General features: G+C 50.1%; 1 protein-coding gene across 1 annotated transcript in view; it reads left to right on the forward strand.

Annotated features, from left to right (window-relative positions):
- Positions 1–506: 506 nt before the first annotated feature.
- The window catches only part of LOC134923917 (cytochrome P450 4V2), a 119,232-nt gene continuing 101,975 nt past the window's right edge, over positions 507–17,763 (forward strand). The window contains exon 1 of the mRNA XM_063920798.1: positions 507–1,023. Coding sequence (XP_063776868.1) covers positions 828–1,023 — 196 coding nt within the window. The 5' untranslated portion in view covers positions 507–827. The remainder of the gene's footprint in view (positions 1,024–17,763) is intronic.

Genomic DNA, 17,763 nt, shown 5'->3' on the forward strand with positions numbered 1-17,763 from the left:
TGATTTTCTCATTAATGATTATACAAATTGCAGGAAAATCCTGAATTGAATGTAGTAGTATTGTATGTCTTTGTAAGTATTGGTCATTTCTCACATGTATAGTACGTGCGCGATAAAGTATGTGTCATGTTAATCTATACAGAAATATCTATGTACACTTGTATGTCCAAAATTGTGATAAAAGAGTACTACAAAAGACTTGCAAAATTGTATCCCTTATCCCTATTTCAGTATAAATAATAATGGGGTTATATACATGTGAACACACCCTATTAGGAGAGAACTGTCCTTTATAATTGTACTGTAGTTATGTTTACTAACAGCTTGTGGTAAAGAGGAACATGGTCATGTGTATTGTGTATTGTCATATGAACTCTGATTAAGTTTCTAGGATTACTCAGTGTGCATGACAACATTACGAAACACACATTACAACATACACACAAGATGCAAACGCTGAAAATCACATGGAGATAACAATACATACTAGGTTATGTAAACGGTGTGTGTGTGGGGAAGACAGCAAGGTATCAGCAGAATGGCGGGCCCAGTGGTAGCACTGCTGCAGGAGCGCAGAGTATAGGGAAGAGTTACAGTCACAACAGTAATATGACCACAGAGCTGTACTGTATGAAGCTATCAACCCGCCCCTACAGCTGCGGATGACAATGAGGAAGCGGAGGCTGCTCTGCTGGTGCTCACAGCTGACACCCACAGCTAGGAGGAGGAAGCAGCAGAGCCAGAGGGACCTGGGGATCGTATAGCACACACAGCCACTGGTACCATCTGCCATTCACCCCTGGCTGCGGCGCGGTATACAGGAGGCTATGGATCTGAGGGGAGATGTGCATTTGCTGGTCTGGGTTACTGCAGCCGTCGTCCTGCTGAGTATGCTGCTATTCTCCACACTCCCGTTCCTGACTGACTACTTTCGGAAATGGAAAATAATGAGACCAATTCCAGGAGTGGGGCCCAATTACCCTCTGGTTGGGGACGCTCTGCACCTGAAACCTAACGGGGGAGGTACAGTATATGCAGTACTGTAAAGTATATATAGTACTGTACATGAAAGTTATGGTACACATAGCAATGAAGGAGGCTGGAGTCATAGTTACACAGATGATTCCACTGCAATGTATGGTAACATTCTATGTAAATAATGAGGATTGCATTCCAGTGTTAGGTAACATTCTAGGTATACAGTGATGAGTGACAGTAATAACTGCTGTGGAGAGTCATTATTTACATAGCATGATACCATATGTGTTAAGATCGCTCAGCACACATCTCTCCCATCAGTATCCCCCTATACATTGCAAATGCAGTGCTTCCGTTATTTACAGACTACAGTAAATAAAGAAACAAGTTCATCTATACACTTGAACTGTGTTCTAGACAAATCCTGTATATTCATATTTACCAAGATTCTGCAATTAGCACTCTCTCCCAGGGCAGTGGCTTCCTGTTCTAGTATGTGTGTGGCCGATATGAACAATCTCGGTCAATAATGAACAAGAAATTGCTCATATCTTTCAGTGTGTAGGCACCAACGATCAACGATGTGCGGCCCCGCAGTCGTTCATCCTTGGTGTCGGCTCGTTTTACTTGCAAGCCAATATGGACAATATCGTCCATATTAGCATGCAGGACTATGGGGCCGGGTGACGTCAGGGAATGAAGAAACTTCAGTGTTCCCCCCCGTCACCCTGTCCTGCCGCCGGCTCGTCCGTCGAGCACCTCTGCGGCAAATCGGCCAGTGTGTAGGGCCCAGCAATGTGATGCAGCTTTTCTGGTGGTTTTACAGATGTAGGAAGATGAAGAATTAAACTTTGACAGTTCTGTAAACATGATCCTGTTTAGCAGGGCCTAGGTTCCCAAATGATGGAACAACATAACAGTAATGTCAGCGCTAGCAATGGAGCAACACTTGAATTGCACCGTCGGGTACAATCTAGTGGCCGATGGCGAGCAAAACAGTTGAATTCCCCCCATAGTGGTGAGGAGCAGCATTAGTTTTTATTAGATAGAATAGCTGTTACTCAGAAACAAATACAACATAACAATGTTTCTTAATAGAAACAATAAGTATATATAAAGAGAGAGAATGATATTAGAAGAACATTATGGTGTACTTAATCCTATAAAAAAAAGCCACCATAGCCTCAGTCAGAGTGATGTAATAAAGTGCAGTAGTGTCAATCCTCATACAAAGTGGGTTAGCTTATTAGCCGCGATAACCTGTTTTTGTACAAAAACCCCAGACTTTTAACCCTATCTAATTAGCCGAGAAAGCTTTTTCCCACAATAATTGTACAGCGATTTCACTTCACCTACTCTGAGCAGGTGAAAACTTGGGTAAAATCTCTATTTTAAGGTAAAAATGCCGGAATTTGGTTCAGAACCCCTGCGACAAACACCCCTCCCCCTTCCCCAATGACTAGTTAGGCACTATGAAGTTTTTAATTATTTTAAATTGCCAATAATGACATGTCAGTGTTGGGGTGAAAAAGTGCAAAGTGATGGAATTTGGGATTTAAGGTATAGGATAGGTATATTGGGGTGCTTTTCGAGCAGGACAAGTGCTTTTAATCTTGTTGTCAATTTAATATAGCCAATTGATCACTAGTTTATATTTTTACATTTTTATTGGTGACTAACAAAGTGTTTCTGCTGTACTGTGTATACACTTCTGATAGTGCTGTTCCTTGTGGGGGTTTCTGTTGGTTTTATTTGAATGCATTTCATAAAACAATAAGAATTGAACTTGCAATGGAATGACTTGATCTGAATACCTTGGATGCAGGCAAATAGATGTTAATCCAGGTATCCAGGTCATTCTTCAGTTTACGTAATTATGTATTCAGAGCACTGCAAATTATGTTTATCTGTAAAGTTATGCAATAAACAATGCGCTTCAAATATCCAAAGTATATGTGTGTATGTAGTTTAATAATAGCTTCTCCTATGGGATCCAACGAGCAGTGGATCTACATAACAAGCATAATCAAAACAAGATGATGGTTATATAATTTAGTAATTTAAAAAATAATACTTGATTATGCCTGTGGTATTAGCATACTGTAAAGTACGGTTAATACTATAAAAAATAGGATTTTAATACCTACTGGTAAATCCTTTTCTCTTAGTCCGTAGAGGATGCTGGGGATGCTTCAAGAACCATGGGGTATAGACGGGATCCGCAGGAGACATGGGCACTTTAAGACTTTTAAAGGGGTGTGAACTTGCTCCTCCCTCTATGCCCCTCCTCCAGACTCCAGTTATAGGAACTGTGCCCAGGGAGATGGACATTTTGAGGAAAAGGATTTATTTAATTTTAAAACTAAGGTGAGATACATACCAGCTCACACCTCAAACATGCCGTACAACATGGCATTCAACAACAACGCATGCAACGGCATGACCAACCTCAGCCACAGACTGACTGTACTTAACTCAACATGAGAGTAACCAAAACCAAACTGCAGATACAGCCCGCACTGGGACGGGCACCCAGCATCCTCTACGGACTAAGAGAAAAGGATTTACCGGTAGGTATTAAAATCCTATTTTCTCATACGTCCTATAGGATGCTGGGGATGCTTCAAGAACCATGGGGTTTATACCAAAGCTCTAGAACGGGTGGGAGAGTGCGGATGACTCTGCAGCACCGATTGACCAAACAAGAGGTCCTCCTCAGCCAGGGTATCAAACTTGTAAAACTTCGCAAAGGTGTCTGAACCCGACCAAGTAGCAGCTCGGCAAAGCTGTAATGCCGAAACCCCTCGGGCAGCCGCCCAGGATGAGCCCACCTTTCTGGTAGAATGGGCTTTCATCGATTTCGGTAACGGCAATCCTGCCGTTGAATGAGCCTGCTGAATCGTATTACAGATCCAACGCGCAATAGTCTGCTTAGAAGCAGGAGCCCCAATCTTGTTGGGAGCCCACAGGACAAACAGAGCCTCTGTTTTCCTAATCTGCGCTGTTCTGGCAACATAGATTTTCAAAGCTCTGACCACATCGAGAGACTTCGATTCCGCCAATGCGCCAGTAGCCACTGGCACCACAATAGGCTGGTTTACGTGAAATGATGAAACCACTTTTGGCAGAAATTGCTGACGAGTTCTCAACTCTGCTCTATCTGCATGGAAGATTAAATAGGAGCTTTTGTGAGACAAAGCCGCCAATTCAGATACCCGCCTTGCGGATGCCAAGGCCAACAACATGACTACTTTCCAAGTAAGGAATTTTATCTCAACCTTACGTAAAGGTTCAAACCACATGAGATTGCAGGAACTGCAATACCACATTAAGATCCCACGGTGCCACAGGAGGCACAAATGGAGGTTGCATGTGCAGCACACCTTTCACGAAGGTCTGAACTTCTGGAAGGGAGGCCAATTCTTTCTGGAAGAAAATTGATAAGGCCGAAATTTGTAGGAGCCTTCTTGGACTCAAACCAAGACACATATTTTCTCCAAATACGGTGGTAATGCTTTTCCGTTACTTCCTTTCTAGCCTGAAGAAGAGTGGGAATGACTTAATTGAGAATACCCTTTCTGGCTAGGATTTGGCGTTCAACCGCCATGCCATCAAACGCAGCCGCGGTAAGTCTTGATATACGCACGGACCTTGTTGTAACAGGTCCTCCCGTAGAGGAAGAGGCCAGGGATCTTCTATGAGCAACTCCTGAAGATCTGGATACCAGGCCCTCTTTGGCCAGTCTGGAACAATGAGTATCGCCTGAACCCTTGTTCTTCTTAAAATCTTTATCACCTTTGGAATGAGTGGAAGTGGAGGGAACACATAGACCGACGGAAACACCCACGGTGTCACTAGGGCGTCCACCGCCATTGCTTGAGGGTCCCTCGACCTGGAACAATATCTCTGAAGTTTCTTGTTGAGGCGGGACGCCATCATGTCTATTTGAGGAATTCCCCAACGACTTGTCATTTCTGCAAAGACCTCTTGATGAAGACCCCACTCTCCTGGATGGAGATCGTGTCTGCTGAGGAAGTCTGCTTCCCAGTTGTCCACTCCTGGAATGAAGACTGCTGACAGAGCTCTTGCATGTCTTTCCGCCGAGCGAAGAACTTTCGTGGCCTCGGCCATCACTGCTCTGCTCTTTGTTCCACCCTGGCGGTTTATGTACGCCACTGCTGTTTTGTTGTCTGACTGAATCAAGACGGGCAGACCGCGAAGAAGATGTTCCACTTGCAGAATGCCATAGTAAATGGCCCTTAATTCCAGAATGTTTATGTGCAGACAAGCTTCCTGGCTTCACTATTTTCCCTTAAAGTTTCTCCCCTGTGTGACTGCTCCCCAGCCTCGGAGACTTACATCTGTGGTCACCAGGATCCACTCCTGAATCCCGAACCTGCGTCCCTCCAGAAGGTGAGAACTGTGCAGCCACCACAGAAGGGAGATCCTGGTCCTGGAAGATAGGATTATTTTCCGGTGCATGTCCAGGTGAGACCCGGACCACTTGTCCAACAGGTCCCACTGAAACACCCTGGCATGGAACCTGCCATACGGAATGGCCTCGTAGGCCACCACCATCTTCCCCAGCAACCGAGTGCATTGAAGAACTGACACCTTTGCTGGTTTCAGAATCTGTTTTACCATATTTTGTAACTCCAGAGCCACTGGAAGAAAAACTCTCTGTAATTCTGTATCCAGAATCATACCCAGGAATGACAGCTGTGTCGTCGGAACCAACTGTGATTTTGGCAAGTTTAGGAGCCAACCATGTTGTTGCAGAATCGTCAGTGAGAGCGCAACATTTTCCATCAATTGCTCCTTGGATCTCGCCTTTATGAGGAGATCGTCCAAGTACGGGATAATTGTAATTCCCTGCTTGCGCAGGAGAACCATCATTTCCGCCATAACCTTGGTGAAAATCCTTGGTGCTGTGGACAGACCAAACGGTAACGTCTGAAATTGGTAATGACAATCTTGAACAGCAAACCTCAGTTATGCCTGATGTGGAGGATATATGGGAACGTGTAAGTAAGCATCCTTTATGTCGACCGACACCATAAAATCCCCCTCCTCCAGACTGGAGATCACTGCTCGGAGAGATTCCATCTTGAATTTGAATTTTTTCAGAAAAAAATTGAGGGATTTTAGGTTCAGAATCGGTCTGACTGAGCCATCCGGTTTCGGGACCACGAACAGACTCGAATAAAAACCCTCCCCCTGTTGTGACGGGGGAACTGTGGCAATGACTTTATTTTGACACAGCTTTAGTATTGCAGCGCATACTACCTCCCTTTCTAGATGAGAAGCTGGCAAGGCCGATTTGAAAAATGGGTGAGGGGGCACGTCTTGAAACTCTAATTTGTACCCTTGTGTTACGATTTCTAATATCCAAGAATCCAGGTCCGAGTGCACCCAAACCTGACTGAAGAGTTTGAGACGTGCCCCCACCGGTGCAGACTCCCGCAGAGGAGCCACAACGTCATGCGGTGGATTTGGTAGAAGCCGGAGAGGACTTCTGCTCTTAGGAACTTGCCACAGCCTGTGACCTTTTTCCCCTTCCTCTTCCTCTCGCAGCAAGGAAGGAGGACCCTAGTCCTTTTTTGAATTTATTGGGCCGAAAGGACTGCATCTGATAGTGGGGCGTTTTCTTCTGTTGTGCAGGAACATAAGGTAAAAATGACGACTTACCCGCGGTAGCCGTAGATACCAGGTCAGTGAGGCCGTCACCAAAGAAGACACTACTGTTAAACGGTAAAGACTCCATCGCCTTCTTAGAGTCAGCATCAGCATTCCATTGATGAATCCACAATGCTCTCCTAGCTGAGACTGCCATGACATTGGCCCTTGATCCCAAAAGGCCAATATCCCTTACAGCTTCTTTTAAATATGCTGCAGCGTCCCTGATATGACCCAGAGTCAAAAGCACGCTATCCCTGTCTAGGGTATCTGTGACAGGACGGTCCCGTACGAAAGCACTCGCCGCTTTCGCGTCCCGTCTCCTGCGCACAGAATGGAGGGTCAGGTCACACGAGGCCTGACCACATAGGGGATTCCCGCTTACCGTCAGTAACCGCCTGTTACTGACTCCACCCACTGCGCTGTGGGCGGGTTTATGCTGCCACCACCAAACTCCTAACCTGCCGTGGCGTTTGGAACCACGGTTCTGCTCTGTATGTGCCGACGCACTGCCTTACCACACCTGTGTGGTGTTGACGAATCCCCACAAGCCACTTGCTATGCCTCTACCGGTAGCTAGCAGAAGGCGGAACTTGGAGACGTTAGGTGCTTCCCTGGACAGCCGGAGGACGGGGCTATGTTTGGCATAACCCTGTAGGTCACAAGATGAAGCAATCTTCTTGAGGCAGATGTTTATTTGCTCAATAATAGCCTTAAAAAAGACTCATCCCTATTGCTAGGGGCAACAGCATACAACAAGATGTTCCAGCAGAATAAAGATGGTACAATACAATTTTCATGGGGCAACTGGCCTCCTTTTATCTTACTCCAATACACAGTACCACAGGGGGTAAGCCCGCCCTGTGGTGTACAACCAATCAATGTTTACCCATGGGCTGTGCATGCCTTGGTCTCATGCACAGCTAACATTGTTCCCTATGGACAGTGGGGAGTGGTCGTTCTCCTTTGCCTGTCCCATCCTGGAGGATCAGGATACGCCCCGGTGCCGTTCAGTCTAGGCTGGGGGAAGTTTTCCAGCCTAAACTGACTTCCAGAAACCTGCCCGGGACCTAGCCCACTGCCTGCAGCCTGGATTTGGGCTCCAGAGCTGGGCAGACTAGCTCCCCGGTCCAGGTTTCCTGGCCACTACGGGTGATCCCTATGGAGCTCCAGAAAACTACTCAGCTTGTTTCAAAGCTGAGCTTCTTCTCTCTCTACCAATGCCCCTTTCAAGAGTGAGGCTGGAAGGGAAAGTATTCCGTTTTTTTGGGGAAAAGGTCTGGGAGAATCCATCAGCCTGCACAGCCATGGATTCCCCCCTCCTGGGACACACAACCAAGTAAGTGCAATTTACCTTTAAATACATCACATTTAAAATACACTGTACATTCCCCTTTAAATATACACTGAGCCTGTGCCCTGCACAGGCTCCACACTCCCAGGCACTGCAGTGCCTCCCAGCACAATACACTTTTTTATTACATTTAAAACACAATGTTTTTGTTTCTCTAAATACTGTCCCCTAGCCCTGCAGCCTGGCTGCTAGGACTCTGTCTGTGCTGGAGGTATGTGGCTGGCTTCCCCCATCCTCCAGCCTGCCTGTAATGCCCGCCACTGGGGTCCAGGGAGCTGGCTCTCCCTATCCCCCCAGTGTGGCACTCACTCAGTGACCTCCTCTCCCCCGGCGCGCACACACAGATCAGCGCGCCGGGGAGCTCCATCACTGCCGCGGTCGCCGGAGAGGTCCGGGACTGCGGCACACAATTTAAAAATACATTTTTAAATCACTCTCTACACACGGCGCCTAGCGCCCACAATATTTTAAACCTGGCGCCAAGCTCCCATTGTCCTTATAATGGCGCCGGGCACTAGGGGTTAACCCCTTCAGTGCCGCGGCGGCCATTGTCCACGTGGGCTGGGGGTCTCTCCGGCCACACTCCCCCCCCCCCCCCCATTCAAGCGGGTCAACCAGGGACCCATGTCCCAACGATTTGGTCCCTGGTCCCGCAGTCTGTTGGGTTGAAGGTGACGCTACCTGGGGGGTGTAGGCTCCGGCCTAGACAGTTCATCCATAGTGTAGTGGGCCTCTCTTCGTGGGTGAACAATGTTCAAATAGTCCACCTGAAGTCCAAGTTCAAGGCTCCACCACAAAAGTCTGTCCAATTTCCCCAAGGTAGGTTGCAGCCACCTAACAGGTGGGTGGTAATTCACCACGGTGGGGGGCCAGTTACACACAAGTGCCACCCAAGGTGTCCCAATTGTGGCATACCCCACCTCTCACAATAGCAGTATTCTGCTCAAACAGGCCACAGGGTGCTCCTGCCCATATGGCTCCTCCTGGCTCAGTACTACTCCCAGTCCGTGCAGGGGCGCAGTAGTTCGTAAAACACAGTCCTGGTCAAGAATGTGCGCCATCAGCACTGGAGCGGGTACCAGAGCCTCCTCCAATGACTGGAATGCCAACTCGCAAGCGGGTGCAAAGTTCACTGACTTGCGAATGCCCTTCCTAGCCATCTCTGTACAGGGGTTCACTACAGGACTAAAGTCAATGACAACGTGTCCGTAGGGCCTTACAGGTCCTAAGGTCAGTACCTGTCTGGGTGATGTAGGTCGGGGACAGCCTCTGGTTGCCTCCACCCCCTCTGGTTTGGGCCTACCCCTGTCTCCTCCCACATGGTGTACCAGGCACTGCACCTCCGTCATACCTATCTGGCAACTGTCTGCCCGAACTGTCAGACCTGCCCTCCCATCCTCCTCTGTCAACCTATGACTCGGGAAACCTACCCTGTCACCTAGGCCTACTCTTTCCTCCTTGTCCGCTACCTGTGCCACAGTGATGGCGGGCAGACCACCAGCCTCTGGATCCTGTGTGGCATCCACTACAGGGAGGCTGCGTGTCTTCCCCGATCTACTGAGCACAGGCACGGAACCTGCTATGTCTACAGCAACTTGCTGTAAAGGTTCTCCTATGGTCAGAGGCCCAGAGACAACACAACCGCTGGAGTGCCCCAGCTGCCAACGCATGGCACCAGCCTTACAGTTGGTCTGGGCGTCATCCGACATTCCAGACCAGGGTAAGCACTGTATCAGGCACTTCAGGGTACGGTCTATCTCTGAGTGGCTGTCCAAAGGGGTTTCGCTGGCAACCGACACCGGTTGCGCAGGAAGGTTCCCTGGGGGGACCAGTTGGACACGTTCCCTATCTGGTCTATCCCCTCTCACTTTCCTGTCTACCCTGTACCTTAACCCTTCCCGCCAGGTCAAACTTCCTGCCCCAACCCTGTCAAGGCCGCTGCCAGAGTGGCGCCTCATGCCTTTCGGGGATGGCTCAGAGAGTTGAGCCTCCCTAAACTGTTGCCTGCGGCCCTCAATCTCTCCTAAATTGGGACACTCTACAGGGGGATCTAGGTTGGGACTGCTAGGGTCAGTCTGGTAGGGGTCAGTCATGGAAAAGTCAGTGTGGTTTCTCATACTCACCGCCGGAGTTGGCAAACCACTTGGGTCAGGAGCATCATTGGGCACCCCCACAGGATCAAACGAGCTGGAACCAACATCCTCTGCGTTGCTAGGGGACGCAGGCATACCAGAGGCAAAAGGCATGCAGGGTCAATGTGCCGATCTAGCTGCTGTAATCTTTTCCTCTGGGCTGGTTGATGCTGTGGTTGGCTGTGCTGGCAGTTGTCTAGCAGCTGTAGTCTTTTCCTCTGGGCTGGGCTGTGCTGGAGCAGCTGATGTCAACGGTGGTTGTGGAACTTGACTCCGGGGAATGGTGCCAGCAAACGTAGTGACAATCCCACCACCCAGATCATTTCCTAGGACCACATCAGTTGGGAGACCATCCATGACGGCAACTTCTCGCAACTCTGGTCCAGCTCCCCAGTCCAGGTAGACTCTTGCCATGGGAACCGTTTTCTCCATTCCATCGGCCAGGGTGACCTGTGCAGTGCGACCCTGCAATACTGCAGCAGGATCTATAAGGTGGGGGCTCACCACAGTGATTGAGGCCCCAGAGTCTCTTAGGCCTTCCCCCTGCAGGGGTCCCACGTGGACCGGCTGCAGGTGCCTCCACATATTGTGTAGGGGCTGTTTGGCCATGCAGGTGACTCTCTCCGCAGAGTGCACCTGTCTCTCGCCACACTCCATCGGACTGACTGGAGGGGGAACAGTCTCTGTAGGCTCATCTCCTCTCGTCAAACAAGCGATCCGGGCTCCAGCACTCGGATTTGGGGCACGAGTCTGGGGTGCTTGGGATGCAGGACAGTTCATCCTCAGGTGTCCGATATTCCCACAGCCGTAGCACTTCTTCTCCAGTCGTGGCACCGATGATCTCTGATCAGTTGCAGGGACGCTGCAGTGCGGTTGCTGGCCAAGAGCACCCAGGTTGGAAGATGCTTGTCTTTGGGGTGATGAGCTGAAGAGGGGGGTCCCCTTGGTGGTACAGTCTTTTGGAGCTGGCTGCTGGCTGGGCGCTTCTGGCCCTGTGGCCGAATTGCCACATACTTGTCTGCTAACTGGGCAGCCATCTTTAAGCTGGGTGGCTCCCGGTCTAGCACCCACTCCTTCACTTCTGGGGCGCACCTGCGGTAGAACTGCTCCCTGCAGATCAGGTCAATCAGTGCGTCCCATGTAGTGGCTTCAGAATCCTTCACCCACTTCACCACGTACTGCCGCAGCTGGGTGGCAAACTGCCCATGGGTGCTGCTAGGATTCTTGGGCAAGTCTCTGAACTTCTTCCGGTAAGACTCTGGAGTGATGAAGAATCGCTGGAGGAGAGCCTTCGCGACTTCGTCATAATCCCCACAGTCCTCCGTGGCCACTCCTCGATAGGCCTCCAATGCCTCTCCATGCAGAGTGGGCACAAGGTGTCTCACCCACTCCGACTTGGGTAAATCGTGTAGTTTACAAGTCCTTTCAAAAACTTGTAAATGTCCATCAATGTCCCCATTACTGTCTGCAAACTTGGCAAACTGAATGCGTCCTGATCTGTGTACAACAGCTGACAACGGCTCCCGGGGTACCACGGCCTGTGGTGCCCGCTCATCACGCCACATCTGGATGATGATCAAGCGCTCTTGCTCCGTTGCCCTTTCCCCCAATTCCGCTAGCCGTTCTGCCCCCCCTGGGACGTTGGGATCCTGGCCCTGCTAGGGATTGCTGGGAAACATTGCTGCTGTGAGAGAGGGCGGGGCTTGTGGGTCTCACCGGTTCCTTACGAAGGTCCACTGTTGGGCCATCCTCTGCGATGCTGACGCCGTCAGTGCTTTCCACCTCCGCCCGATAGGACTCCTCCAAGCTCATGAGCGCCGCCTTCATGACGCTTCTGGACGCGTTGAAAGGGATATCCACACCCTTCTCCTGGCACACAATCTCCAGATCATCCTTGGACATTCCGCTGAATTCCGCCATCTTGTGCGTTCTCCTGCGCTGCAGTTACTCCTCTCCTGAGTAACTCGGCTTCTCCAGTCGGGTGATGAAAAGCCTCCTGGGATTATCCCACCGCTATGCCACCAATTTCTGTGACAGGACGGTCCCGTACGAAAGCACTCGCCGCTTTCGTGTCCCGTCTCCTGCGCACAGAATGGAGGGTCAGGTCACATGAGGCCTGACCACATAGGGGATTCCCGCTTACCGCCAGTAACCGCCTGTTACTGACTCCACCCACTGCGCTGTGGGCGGGTTTATGCTGCCACCACCAAACTCCTAACATGCCGTGGCGTTTGGAACCACGGTTCTGCTCTGTATTGTTAGGTTCCTGGTGCTCAGAACAAGGGAGATGTTGCGTAGTGAGTCCTGAGCACCAGAACGTGACGCTGAAACGAGGTGTGGTGTGGAAATAGCCCCTAGCACCCTACCTCCGTTGTTTCACCCGTGTGGTCCGTTCACGCCTGAGTGACTATGGTTTCTTGGGCCCACGGCAGCCGCGTTTGAAGGGCGGATTAGGTCTGCCCAACTCTGATGCCCCCAGGTCTTAGATTGAGACAAGGCGTGAACCGAGACAGGATAATAACAAGGGGACCTCTAGCTAAAACAAACAGAAGGCTAGGGGCTACTAACAACCCTAAATATATGTGCGGCACGCCGCCAAAGGAAAAGAACAACAAAGGAAATGCTGTCCACTCGCCGACACAATACCGTTGTGTACCGGCGGTGACAGCACAAGCAGAACCCTCTGCAAAACACCAGAAACAAATTATAACCAAAGAATACTGCGGCCTGAGCCGACGGACGCGGCAAAGCCGCTACTCACGGAACCGGTACAAATACTGGCAAACGGACAGGAACCCCCAATGTAGCCGACACAGACTCTCAGAACTGGAGGACAGGCAGAATCCCAAACGACAGACCGGTGGACACCAAGAAGCCAGATATTCGACCAGGCACAGACAAAGCCACAGGACTCCTGGACTGGAAAGCTTCACGGCAGGACACAGGATCAGACACTGGAATCGACACTAGAATCGACACAGGAACCGACACTCAAAGCAGCTAGACAGACACTGCTAGACAGGAGCTCAGGAACTGGCAGGGACTAGCTCAGAACTCAAGAACTCTGGAACCCAGGAAACCTGGAAATCTGGAAATATCACCAGCGTCTCTGAATTGCACTGAGCCAGCATATAACAGAGAGTCTTAATTAATTATGTCGTGCAGCTGCCCTGCTGCACAACTGAGAGGTGCAATCAACAGACAGGTGAGGCTGAACACATGGGAACAAGCTGCAATCACACAGACTCACCACTGGCAGCAAACAAGAATCTTCTTAAACCAGAGCAACGGGAAATCCTGGCCTGCAAGACTACTTATAAACATAAAATAGGAATGAACCACTACCTGTGGTTCATAACAGTACCCTCTCCTTAAGGGTGGGCTCCGACACCCCATGACACCCACGTGGAACAGAAACAGAAGTATACCATAAAATACATAACCAAAAATGCAAAACAGGAATGAGCCACAGCCGTGGCTCATAACATGTATGTGCCGACGCACTGCCTTACCACACCTGTGTGGTGTTGACGAATCCCTACAAGCCACTTGCTAGGCCTCTACCGGTAGCTGGCGGAAGGCGGAACTTGGAGACGTTAGGTGCTTCCCTGGACAGCCGGAGGACGGGGCTATGTTTGGCATAACCCTGTAGGTCACAAGATGAAGCAATCTTCTTGAGGCAGATGTTTATTTGCTCAATAATAGCCTTAAAAAAGACTCATCCCGATTGCTAGGGGCAACAGCATACAACAAGATGTTCCAGCAGAATAAAGATGGTACAATACAATTTTCATGGGGCAACTGGCCTCCTTTTATCTTACTCCAATACACAGTACCACAGGGGGTAAGCCCGCCCTGTGGTGTACAACCAATCAATGTTTACCCATGGGCTGTGCATGCCTTGGTCACATGCACAGCTAACATTGTTCCCTATGGACAGTGGGGAGTGGTCGTTCTCCTTTGCCTGTCCCATCCTGGAGGATCAGGATACGCCCCGGTGCTGTTCAGTCTAGGCTGGGGGAAGTTTTCCAGCCTAAACTGACTTCCAGAATCCTGCTTGGGACCTAGCCCACTGCCTGCAGCCTGGATTTGGGCTCCAGAGCTGGGCAGCCTAGCTCCCCGGTCCAGGTTTCCTAGCCACTACGGGTGATACCTATGGAGCTCCAGAAAACCACTCAGCTTGTTTCAAAGCTGAGCTTCTCTCTCTACCAATGCCCCTTTCAAGAGTGAGGCTGGAAGGGAAAGTATTCCGTTTTTTGGGGAAAAGGTCTGGGAGAATCCATCAGCCTGCACAGCCATGGATTCCCCCCTCCTGGGACACACAACCAAGTAAGTGCAATTTACCTTTAAATACATCACATTTAAAATACACTGTACATTCCCCTTTAAATATACACTGAGCCTGTGCCCTGCACAGGCTCCACACTCCTAGGCACTGCAGTGCCTCCCAGCACAATACACTTTTTATTACATTTAAAACACAATGTTTTTGTTTCTCTAAATACTGTCCCCTAGCCCTGCAGCCTGGCTGCTAGGACTCTGTCTGTGCTGGAGGTATGTGGCTGGCTTCCCTCATCCTCTAGCCTGCCTGTAATGCCCGCCACTGGGGTCCAGGGAGCTGGCTCTCCCTGTCCCCCCAGTGTGGCACTCACTCAGTGGCCTCCTCTCCCCCGGCGCGCACACACAGATCAGCGCGCCGGGGAGCTCCCTCACTGCCGCGGTCGCCGGAGAGGTCCGGGACCGCAGCACACAATTTAAAAATACATTTTTAAATCACTCTCTACACACGGCGCCTAGCACCCACAATATTTTAAACCTGGCGCCAAGTGCCCATTGTCTTTATAATGGCGCCGGGCACTAGGGGTTAACCCCTTCAGTGCCGCGGCGGCCATTGTCCACGTGGGCTGGGGGTCTCTCCGGCCACAGTATCTATCTCAGATGGCAAGTTATCTGCCCACTTTTCAATAGCGCTACTCACCCATGCTGAAGTAACGGCAGGCCTGAGTAGCGAACCCGTAGTGACATAAATGGATTTTAGTGTATTTTCCTGCTTACGATCTGCAGGATCCTTTAGGGCTGCCGTGTCAGGAGACGGAAGCGCCACCTTTTTGGATAGAAGCGATAGAGCTTTGTCCACCGTGGGGGTTGACTCCCACTTTTCCCTTTCCCCAAAAGGAAACGGATATGCCACCGGAATTCTTTTGGGAAACTGTACCTTCTTGTCAGGATTTCCCAAGCCTTTTCAAAAAAAGCGTTCAGTTCATGAGAGGGAGGAAACGTTACCTCAGGTTTCTTTCCTTTATACATACAGACCCTAGTATCAGGAACAGCAGGGTCCTCCATTATATGCAACACTACTTTTATTGCCACAATCATGCACTGAATGCTCTTAGCCAGTTTAGGATTCAATCTGGCATCACTATTGTCGACACTGGAATCAGAGTCCGTGTAGGTATCCATATCTGTTATCTGGGTAAATGTACGTTTCTGTGACCCCGAAGGGGTCTGAGCTTGTAACAATGCATCTTCCATGGATTTCCTCCATGTCTGGTTCTTAAACTCAGATTTATCTAATCTCTTAGTCAACCGAGCCACATTTGCATTCAAAACACTCAACATATTTACCCAATCAGCCATCGGCGGTGCCGACACGGCCACTCCCACAGCCTTTTCTGTCTCCACTCAAGCCTCCTCCTGGGAAGAGCACTCAGCCTCAGACATGTCGACACACGCGTATCGACACCCACAACCACACTGGGGCTATAGGAGACAGACCCACAACAAAGCCTGTTAGAGAAACACAGAGTGAGTTCTGCCAGCTCACAGCCCAGCGCCTATCCCGGTTCTGAAGCGAGTAAACTACTGCCCAGACCTGTTAGCGCTTTTACTATCAAATAATTAGCACCAAATCTATTGTCCCCCCCCCCCCCCCCCCCGCGTTTTGCACTTTGTTACTTGTACAGCAGTGTGGGAGGCCAGGCTCAGCGTCTCTGCAGCTTCTGTGAAGAGAAAATGGCGCTGGTCAGAGCTGTGAGGGCTAAGCCACGCCCACTTAATGTCGAGCTTCAGTCCCGCTTAATTTTGCATATTTCTCTATCGTCCTAGTGGATGCTGGGGTTCCTGAAAGGACCATGGGGAATAGCGGCTCCGCAGGAGACAGGGCACAAAAAGTAAAGCTTTTTCCGATCAGGTGGTGTGCACTGGCTCCTCCCCCTATGACCCTCCTCCAGACTCCAGTTAGATTTTTGTGCCCGGCCGAGAAGGGTGCAATCTAGGTGGCTCTCCTAAAGAGCTGCTTAGAAAAAGTTTAGCTAGGTTTTTTATTTTACAGTGATTCCTGCTGGCAACAGGATCACTGCAGCGAGGGACTGAGGGGAGAAGGAGTCAACTCACCTGCGTGCAGGATGGATTGGCTTCTTGGCTACTGGACATCAAGCTCCAGAGGGACGATCACGGGTACAGCCTGGATGGTCACCGGAGCCACGCCGCCGGCCCCCTTGCAGATGCTGAAGACAGAAGAGGTCCAGAATCGGCGGCTGAAGACTCCTGCAGTCTTCAAAAGGTAGCGCACAGCACTGCAGCTGTGCGCCATTTTCCTCTCAGCACACTTCACACGGCAGTCACTGAGGGTGCAGGGCGCTGGGAGGGGGGCGCCCTGGGAGGCAAAATGATTACCTATAAAGGCTAAAAATACCTCACATATAGCCCTAGAGGCTATATGGAGATATTTAACCCCTGCCTAATTTCTCTAAATAGCGGGAGACGAGCCCGCCAGAAAAGGGGCGGGGCCTATCTCCTCAGCACACGGCGCCATTTCCTCTCACAGTTCCGCTGGTCAGGACGGCTCCCAAGTCTCTCCCCTGCACTGCACTACAGAAACAGGGTAAAACAGAGAGGGGGGGGCACATTTATGGCGATAATTTGATATAACAAAGCAGCTATAAGGGAGCACTTATTATAAGGCTATCCCTGATATATATATAGCGCTTTTGGTGTGTGCTGGCAAACTCTCCCTCTGTCTCCCCAAAGGGCTAGTGGGTCCTGTCTTCGTTAGGAGCATTCCCTGTGTGTCTGCTGTGTGTCGGTACGTGTGTGTCGACATGTATGAGGACGATATTGGTGTGGAGGCGGAGCAATTGCCAAATATGAGGATGTCACCCCCTAGGGAGTCGACACCGGAATGGATGCCTTTATTTATGGAACTACGGGATAGTGTCAACACGCTAAAGCAGTCGTTTGACGACATGAGGCGGCCGGACAATCAATTAGTGCCTGTCCAGGCGACTCAAACACCGTCAGGGGCTGTGAAACGCCCTTTGCCTCAGTCGGTCGACACAGACCCAGACACAGGCGATGACTCCAGTGGTGACGGTGACGAATCAACCGTATTTTCCAGTAGGGCCACACGTTATATGATTTTGGCAATGAAGGAGGCGTTACATTTAGCTGATACTACAGGTACCACTAAACAGGGTATTATGTGGGGTATGAAAAAACTACCTATAGTTTTTCCTGAATCAGAAGAATTAAATGACGTGTGTAATGAAGCGTGGGTTGCCCCTGATAAAAAACTGATAATTTCAAAGAAATTATTGGCATTATACCCTTTCCCGCCAGAGGTTA

The sequence above is a fragment of the Pseudophryne corroboree genome, chromosome 1 (genome assembly GCF_028390025.1).
Source record: "Pseudophryne corroboree isolate aPseCor3 chromosome 1, aPseCor3.hap2, whole genome shotgun sequence".
NCBI classification, from domain to species: Eukaryota; Metazoa; Chordata; class Amphibia; order Anura; family Myobatrachidae; genus Pseudophryne; species Pseudophryne corroboree.